The 10,014-nt window shown below is 37.8% G+C and overlaps 1 protein-coding gene across 1 annotated transcript; it reads right to left on the bottom strand.

Moving 5' to 3' along the window:
• Positions 1 to 3,348: 3,348 nt before the first annotated feature.
• On the bottom strand, positions 3,349 to 8,716 carry LOC148823751 (deoxyribonuclease-2-alpha-like). Its single transcript, XM_088928115.1, has 5 exons — positions 8,712 to 8,716; positions 7,899 to 8,064; positions 7,645 to 7,649; positions 6,343 to 6,503; positions 3,349 to 3,662 (listed from the first exon to the last, which is right to left on the bottom strand). The coding sequence occupies exons 1-5, from the start codon at positions 8,714 to 8,716 to the stop codon at positions 3,349 to 3,351; spliced, it is 651 nt and encodes a 216-aa protein (XP_088784241.1).
• Positions 8,717 to 10,014: the final 1,298 nt, after the last annotated feature.

Below are 10,014 nucleotides of genomic sequence, written 5' to 3'. Positions count from 1 at the left end.
ATGAATCCTGTCTAATGCTCAGCTGACACCCTGTTAAAAGCAATAAAAGACAATGTTAGTCCTCCGTGGTTAACCTACATTTATGCTGTTGCTTTAAAACAGATAACAACGGAAGAACTGAATGACATGGCGGAGAATATAGTGGCGTGGGTGGCAGTGTCCATTATCAGAGTGCTGCTCCCAGCCATCTCCCTGTACAATGAAAAGAGGAGCCGGAGAAGAGTCTCTTAATCACCTGCTGCAGATCTAATAACCTTGCCTCTGAATTGTGGATGGTGTTCTTGAATGTGTCAACTCTCCCTTGTCAGCAAATAAGCCAATAAGAAAGAATTCCCACCCCAAAGACTGTGCGTCTTAATCAATCTGCAAACTCAGAGACTGACCGTGAGATTTTACAGGTTGTCTCTAAAAGCTTGAACCACTTTCACTGTATGTATTGAGTCAGTGTCAGTCTACGGTCTCCATATTAAATGAGATGTAAAGTCTCAAATTGCACTTAATGAGTATGTTATCTTTAGTGTTTTAATGAGACTTTCTGGTAGCAGAATGTATGTAGCGTTTTTTGCAATGGAATGCACAGCAGCACTGTTTCAGAAGGATATACAAAAGGTAAAATGTACTGTAATATTGTGGTAAAATAGTTGATAGCTGAATGGATATGATTTAAAATTACAGTGGTTTCCAGTAGTAAAATAATGTTAAAATGAAAGAATTCTATAAAGGTAATGAAGGTTTTAATCCATCCATTTTCTAACTGCATTATCCAATACAGGGTTGCAGGGGAGCCAGAGGCATGATTTACCCTGAACTGGACACCTGTCCATCACAGCGCACACTCACACCAGGGACAATTTTCACAAATGCCAATTACCTGAAGACAACCCAAGCAAACACATGTAGAACATACAAACCCCAGGTCTGAGGATGAACTCATGGCCACAGTGCTCTGAGACAGCACCACTGCACCACTTTTTTATGCTACTATATTCCAGTTAAATACCAGAGTTTACTGTTGCTTATTTTAGCCTGGAAGAGATACATTATGATCATTTGATACTGGCAAATATTCTTGTAGCACAAGGAAAGCGGTACAAACACTATATTTCCACTAGGGGGAACAGTAGGTTTTTGGACTAAACTGTCCTGCTTTGGCAACACTTTATATTTATGGTTTATAAATGAGTTATTTCTGGATAATCACTTCAGGAACTCACTTTATCCCCTGAACAGTAGTCACTGTAAATATAATTTGTCTTTTACTTCCCAAAACAATTCAATATTTCCCACTGTACTGCATACAGTATTTAGCCTCTAGAATTTAATTTGCTCAATGGTAGTCTTGAAGCATGTAGTTAGTACTGTATAGGTACTATCATTTAACAGCATTCATGAGATACATTCAAACAGAATATTAATTCCATATATTCAATTGAACCTTTCAAAGAGAACAACCATTTCCCTGTGAAATTAGGCTTTTCTCTGTCACTTCTCAGGTGGCTCTGACAATCAGCTGCCGTTAAATTGTGGCTGTGGGCATCTGTTTCAATGGAGTTTCTACTCCCTCTTTAAGTGTGATATTAGAAATACATCTTTTTTTGCTCAAAAACTGCTTTTTACAAATTAAAGATACGGCTATAAATTAATATGACGTTTTGGCTGTGAAGCCTTCTTAAGGTGTGTGGAGACGCATCTGAAGAAGGCTTCACAGCCGAAACCTTTTCTCTCTTCTCTTTTCAGCATGGAATAAACCTATTGTTCCTTTACAGACTACGCATGCTGACGCAGCTACCCACCTGCACTACTATAAACGAATATAGCATACAATGGCATCTAATTATAACAACTTATACTTGGGATTTTTTAAAGAATCTTTTGTTTTTAATCCACAGCATAATATTACATTATGAAAGACAGTTTTGTGCAGAAAAAAAAGCACCTTTACATTTTCCTTTATTTATTTAAAAACTAAGAGCTTTTTTTTAAGTGGTAAGAATGGTAAATTGTGCCATGTGAAGTTCATTTTTCAGTTTCCACTGTCTACATTCCCGGGCACGGCTTATATGTGGGTTAATATTTACCTATCGGATTAGCAAAGGTTAAAATAACACAACTGAAACAGGATGAGGAAATGTGCACACACTCCTCTGACATACTCATGAGAGAGAGTCTTTCCCCACTTGACATGCTTTGAGCTTATAAAAGAGAGATCACCCACTGGAGAAAACACGACTGTGAGTGACATCACTGTGAGGTCATAGGCATTGAGCAGGTCAGACAATCAAGACTGCAAGGGGAGACTCAATCCTACCCAACATTAGAGACATGCCTGCTTTTGCAAGTGCCAGCTTGATAATGGTTTAAGTTCCTCAGATATTTTTTAACTTCAGCTAGGCGTATGGCCTTTGACTTAAAAATCAGTAAATCATTAAGGAATGCTGGAAGGTTTAATAGACTTAAGATATTCTTACCAGATCGAAACACCAGCACGGCACTGTAACCTTATTCTTTATAAAAATGTGAACATAAACTCTCTCTTTTAAACTGTACAGGCCTATTACAAAGCCAGTCGAAGTGGACAGCTCCACAGAGTAAACAGTCATATAATCCAATGCTTCAAGTTGATCAATAATGTAGTAACTGTACTGTATATGAAGATGTGGTGATTGTTTTTATTTAACCCTATCCACCTGTTCTGAAAAGCATAGGTTGTCTTGTGTTTTGCAATACGTAGTCTGTGGTGTTATTGATTTAGCTAGTAAAAATATATATATTACTCATCCATTGTGTGGTTTCTGTGTAAAGTGTTGTCAGCATTACACTATTAATATATTACAATACTGCTGTGAAAACAAACTTATTGATTATGTTTAAAAGACACTGGAGATCACTTGCATTTGCAATATTTTGAGAAAAGTGTAGTGTTGAAAGCTAATACACACGTATATTCCCCCCCGATATATTCAGTACTTCATTCAAAAAATGTTTTTTTAGATGCATGACTTCCTCATGATACATATCCTTTATAAATACATTTTACTTTTGCTATTAAGGTCAGTACTGAATAGTTTAGGAACATGTAAAGGTTTATTCCATGCTGAAAAGAGAAGAAAAGAAACAATATTTCAGCTGTAGAGTCTTCTTCAGGTGTCAGTTCCCGTTTCTTTTCTTCTCTTTTGCAGCCTACGCGTGTTGACGCACTACCTACTTGAGCTACTGCAGAGTTTTCTTACATATTACTTACCACCATTTGCTTTGACTTGGAAAAACTATGCAGTATCTTTTGAAAAGCAGCCCTTTCTTGTTTGTCTATTTCTGCCAGCCACGTGTTACTGGCAGTCCTCAAATGTGTCAACTACTGTGAGGAAGGCCTTCCACACTCCAGGCCTGCTCGTGCACACAGCCCCGCCTCCTCTTCTCGTTTGACTGATCTCTCGGTTCGTGTCCGCGATGCAGGTCCAGTGCGGACCCCCGCCCTTCGTCACACACCACGGAGTGGTCCACCATGATGCCGAAAGGCCTGGCCTCTGGCAGCTGCATCGTCGTCACGTTGTACACCTTGTGCGCCACGGAGCAATTCGACGGCAGAGGCCGATGAAGCTTCCCCCAACTTTTGGCAAAGAAGTTGTCTCCTAAATAGTTAACCAGCAAACCCGAGTAGAGATCTGAAACGGAACAGAGTCACAGGTTCCATGTTAGAATCTGTTCCAGGCACACTTTCTACCCAACCAAAAACAGGAAGTGCACTTGCTACCAAAACGTCAAACTGGAACCGAGAACAAGTGAATGTGTATTTCTCCCCCCCTCTCTGAATGCTGTACTGTACTGGCTGCTACCCAGAACGTTCTTTTTTAAATCAACACCACCAATATACAGTAGATCAAGTGTGAAGTGTGACATATTGCTTTTGAAGGGCGGTGTTTGAAACTTACTGGATTGTTCCTTTTCTACATAACCTTTATTTTAAATGTATTTAAATAAAATATGACAACCGTTTCCAATAACCTTTAAAGTAACAGCAGAATGAGATCCTTGTATCAATTAATCAATTTCTTTTCAAAACGAGTTGAGATTAATGGAACAAACTGCACATGTTATTTAAGTCCTGGTTCCTTTCAAGAAACAGCAGGATGAGATCCTTGAATCAACTACTAAGAAATTAGCTAAATGGGCCAAATGTAACCTCTCGTGTTCTTAGGTATTAAATGGTATCTAAAGAAGCTACACAAGTTATATTTTTATCCTGTCTTGTGTTTAAATCAACATACCAAGAGAAAAACATTTGTTTTAGATTGTTGTATAAATAAAAGATTGAAATATTCTATTAATCAATTTGCTCAAGAATTGGGCTTTACAGAATGTTAATAAAGCACCTACAAACTACCTCAGACACAAATCCTAAACCTAAATTACTACTGAATATAAATGAATGCTTTACTAACATCCCATAAAATCTCTGTTGAAAGAAAGCGATGCTATGAAACCTTAAATCTAAAGTGTAACCGCAGAACCATGTAGGAAAGTTCAGTTGCCAGGTGGCAGATTGAGAAAGTTTCACCAAAACGAAGTCTGCTTTTTTATATAAATACATCTTCAATTGGGAAAGGCTTTGACTAAAAATAAACTGGATATTGTTCCAACAAAATCTTTGTGAGAAAGTGGGTCTTGCTGGCTAGAAACGGCCAACATACAATAGAGTTAGACTTTAAATAAATAAATTCAGATTCTGAGAGGCTCAATAAGTGCTTGTTCAGAGTAAATCAGACACTGTTGACCGAGTTTCAGCAGTGATACATAATTCACTGAATACCAACACCAACACAACAAGATTGGGCACTTTGGGATATCCAAGCGATCTCAAACGCGTCCGATAACTGCAACCTCTATGACCAGCTGGGCACCAGTGCTCTTGTAGTGTTGTCAGTGAAAGAAACATCATTGGTACAACTTATGCCAACTCCGACACTTAGCATCACTGTGGGGCTGTTATAGCACATATTTTGAAGGAATAAGTACATTTCGTCATCTATTCCAAGCTGGTACTGGTCTGGAACTGTGATAATTCATTTGTGATTTTAAAATGTAGAGGCATGCAAAAAATTAGTTAACCAGCAAACTATTGATTCCAAATATCTAAAATGAGAAAAATAACTGATGTGACATTTTCACTTCTCCAGGAACAAACTGCAATAATGAAGCACAGAGATTGTTTATGGATCATGGCAACTGTGTTGTTCACTACTGTTTCTGTATTTTGAATTGGAGAATAGTTTCTAAAGAAGCGATCAGTTGGGAAAAAACCGTGATCCATAGACTTTACTGATTTTTTTGTTTTGCAGACTCTAGCTCTGCCTTGGCTTTCTTTTTCTGAACACTGACAGGTTTTGTGCCTTCGCAATGTTGTTTTCCCCCCATCTCACACATTGTTTGAGCAGCTTTTGAAAAGAAATGCGAATGAAGGGGGATGTCTGAAGTAAGTTGTAGAACAGAAAAATACGTTTTGTTTAATCTTAAAACCAATATCTGGCATTGGTATGGGTGGTAGTGCCATTTGCATAAGGGAAATTTCAGATCGACTTGCATTTATCAGAAACTTCATGAAAAGGAATTGAGAGGGAAGAAGTGGTGCTCACCGTCGTTAAATCTAGAGTATTTTGCAAAGCTGGTGAAAGTTTCCCCTGCTAAAGATGTCAGGGGCAGCTGCATAAACCAAGGCTCTTTCCTGGGATAGCATGTTCTCTGAGCCACACACTGAAGGTCTCTGTGGAAGGTTTGGGGGATGTGATAGTCAAAAGAGTATACATGGATATACTGGAGTTGCACAGCTGTAGAGACAAGAATGAAAAATAACCAAGAGTAAGCATGGCATTTTCATACATCCAGGTCAAATGCCCCCTTTCTTTTTCCATTAGTTTGGAGAGTTTCCTTTATTTATTTTCATTTGTTAAACTATCCTCCAAGTTCTGAAATGTTGACATACATTTTCAGCAGCCACCATACACATCATTTAGATTTAATTAGAAAGTCTAAGGCTATTTCGGTATTTATTTTCATCTGTATACACAATGAGGTGTAAGTCTATTAGTGTCCACCTATTCTCAGGGTTATATTAAGCGTGCATATGAAATTGAACCACCAACAGATAATAACAGAATAGACTGGTTTTTGCCCCACAGGTAAATTTAAAATAGGAAAAGAACAGGTGCACCAAACCAGAACAAAAACTGCCAATACTTGAATCTTAAAATCTGGAAAAATTGTACCAAAGGCTTTCAGAAAGTGATAGACAGCTGCGATGTCAATGCCATGTACATACTAAAGCTGTATGTTCATGTGAACGCCTACCTATGTCCTTGAAGGTGCTGTATGTGTAAGTCCCGCAGAAGAAGGTCTGTGAATTTTCATGCCCACTGGAGGGCCAGAATGATGTAGAATGATTTTTCACATCTGGAAGCTCTGGGGTGCTGTGAACCAGCCACACTCCTGTCTGTCTAACATCACAATCCCTGAAAAAGGTCACACAAGATACATTCAAATCTCAAAATTTGATCGTTTTTGATCCGTCTGGTTTTTCAGTTTCAATCTTTTTAAAGGACAAGTCTGCTCTTTTTGAACAGAGTCCATTATCAAGCCTGCTTCCAGCTGACGAATTCAATTAATCAATTCAGTTCAAGAATCAAACAAGAACTGTATAATTGATCAAACTAAACAAAAAAACTTCTATTTTGGGCTAATTTCAATTCTCTTAATCTGACTTTTGGCTTTTTTGTCCAACCGAATTTAACTGAACATACTTCATGGCCAAAAGTCAGATTAAGAGAATTGAAAACCATAGTCCAAAATAGGACTATTCTTAATCCTATTAATTATTTTCAGTTCTCTTGAACTGACAATTGGCCATGAAGTATGTAGATTTATTTCTTAATCTCAACAATTTAATTTACTGTATTCATTTAGAAATGGGCTACTGTAAATTCAATTCAATAGAAACCTAGAGCCCAAAACAAGCATCTTTAGTTTTGTTTTACCCAGCAAATGAATCTTTTATTATAAACATCAGTATTATATTGACTTACAGAAGTGTTTTTAAACTCAGTGATTTTCACCAGGAGAAAAAGCTCTGATGGCAACAGATTTGTTCTTAGCTTATGTGATGCCTCAGAAAAAGAAATGTAAATGGGAAAAAAAATAATGAACAAAAACAAGATGGAAATATATACTTTAAAGCTTTATGATTCAAGTTTTAAAACCAGAAAACACAGAAAGCTGGTGTTGGTATTCTTCAGAAACAGTACAGTATATACTTCGGACGTGCCATCATGTCTTGACCATATTGAGTAAATCATAAAATAAATGTTTTCTACTGAATCAATGATTTGGACAAAATCTGCAGAATCACACATGTAAATGTTCTACCCTGAAATAGTGTAAATTTTAAAATATTTTATTTTAGATATATATAAAATGAACAATTCACATCCTGCATATGTAGCAAACATTGCACTTGGCTTTAATCATAGCAATAAGCAAGCAAACCCAGCAAGTATTACGGATACAATTATATTGTTTGTTGTGCTGTCTATGATGTTTTTTTCCCCCCCCATTTTCTGTGTCCTTCTGTCTTGTACATTATAAAATGTTACTTACCTTTGCTGTGTCCAAAAGATGAAGGAGCAGGTTTAAATGACTTGGGAGGTTGATCGTTGTATAGAAGATACCCAAAGTCCACAGTCTTTTAGGAAGGAATATAAAAAATATCAATACAAAGTTTGTATTTGTATTGCACAAAAGGCTTTTGAATTATAAGAGAAACCTGTGAAAATAAACAGATCGAAAAGACAATGTATATCCTGACCTCACTTTCTGGGAGATGACACAGATTATAAATAAAGGTTTCTTACCTTTTTATGAATGTAGGACAAAAAAGGCTGCAAAGTCTGCCCCACTGCACTCTTGGAGTCATTTACCAATTTCTTCCCATATACCCAGCCATTGGTATGGTCATCCATGTAGAGGTATCGCAGACCTCTTCCTTCATCGTGGTCTGGCAGCTTATACAGAATAAACCTGTATGATTCCAAAAACACATAAAAGAGTATTACATACTGTATACTGCTCTAGAAGTGTGACACTGTACAATGTGTCCTGGGTGTTGGACAGACAGTGTTAACTGTTGTGATCACTAGAAAATAAAAAGGGCACTTAAACAATACTAGTGTCTGTTGCCAGTCTGTGGGTGCACTGGTGCTTCTGGGAGATGAACAGAACCTGTGGCAAGAGAAGAAGGGTCAAGCAGCCTTGATCATTTCTAGGTGATGTAGTGGCCTACAAAGTGAAAATAGCTCTTGTTTTTAGGGGTCGCCCATGTTTGACATGAGCATTGTGGAAAAACTGGAATAATCTTATGCGATTAGAGCTCATTTTCTGCATTTTAAACCAGCAGAGCTCTGTAGAACTGAACTGCAGCAGTTGACAAAGAGTCAACAGTTGACTAAAAGAAGCGAGGCAAGGCAAGCATCTCACAAACATTACTCTCCTCAAGAATACATTCTGGTGAATCGTTTCAAAACGAACTATTGAAAGGAAAAAAACACTTTAAAATCCAATAGTAATTTCTTTATGACAAAAAAAAATCATAGACACTGTACCCTGGATTTACAGATGCAGCCATTCAAAGTGCGCGGCACAGGCACGTACCGGGGGTAATTGGCTACGTCATCGCGCATCGTGACGCGAGATGACGCAAAATACCGCGGTACGTGATTGGTTGACCGACAGGGGCACTCGTGGTGCATTGGTCGGTCGTAGAAAGATTTAAATGTCTTTACTGTGCCCGTTTAAGTATTGAATATTTATATGGAATTTTACCACTGAAGGGAAATCTTAGTAGCTGAGCATAAAAAGAATAGGAGCATACTGTAACGCGTGTGAAGGCCATAAACGATATTAATTTTGGAACATAAACATACAGTATATGGCTGGTCTCTGTACTTTAAAGCTGCTTAAACCAAGGCTCTTTCCTGGGATAGCATGTTCTCTGAGCCACACACTGAAGGTCTCTGTGGAAGGTTTGGGGGATGTGATAGTCAAAAGAGTATACATGGATATACTGGAGTTGCACAGCTGTAGAGACAAGAATGAAAAATAACCAAGAGTAAGCATGGCATTTTCATACATCCAGGTCAAATGCCCCCTTTCTTTTTCCATTAGTTTGGAGAGTTACCTTTATTTATTTTCATTTGTTAAACTATCCTCCAAGTTCTAAAATGTTGACATACATTTTCAGCAGCCAAAATACACATCATTTAGATTCAATTAGAAAGTCTAAGGCTATTTCGGTATTTATTTTCATCTGTATACACAATGAGGTGTAAGTCTATTAGTGTCCACCTATTCTCAGGGTTATATTAAGCGTGCAAATGTAATTGAACCACCAACAGAAAATAACAGAATAGACTGGTTTTTGCCCCACAGGTAAATTTAGAATAGGTAAAGAAAAGGTGCACCAAACCAGAACAAAAACTGCAAATAACCAATACTTGAATCTTAAAATCTGGAAAAATTGTACCAAAGGCTTTCAGAAAGTGATAGACAGCTGCGATGTCAATGCCATGGACATACTAAAGCTCAGCAATCAAAGTTGTTCAAGAAAAGTTTCACACAGCTGTATGTACATGTGAATGCCTACCTATGTCCTTGAAGGTGCTGTATGTGTAAGTCCCGCAGAAGAAGGTCTGTGCATTTTCATGCCCACTGGAGGGCCAGAATGATGTAGAATGATTTTTCACATCTGGAAGCTCCGGGGTGCTGTGAACCAGCCACACTCCTGTCTGTCTGTCTAACATCACAATCCCTGAAAAAGGTCACACAAGATACATTCAAATCTCAAAATTTGATCGTTTTTGATCCGTCTGGTTTTTCAGTTTCAATGTTTTTAAAGGACAAGTCTGCTCTTTTTGAACAGAGTCCATTATCAAGCCTGCTTCCAGCTGACGAAGTCAATTAATCAGTTCAGTT

This window comes from Atractosteus spatula, chromosome 11, assembly GCF_055471065.1.
Source record: "Atractosteus spatula isolate fAtrSpa1 chromosome 11, fAtrSpa1.hap1, whole genome shotgun sequence".
Classification (NCBI taxonomy): Eukaryota; Metazoa; Chordata; class Actinopteri; order Semionotiformes; family Lepisosteidae; genus Atractosteus; species Atractosteus spatula.
This window is presented reverse-complemented; position numbering and strand designations above follow the sequence as displayed.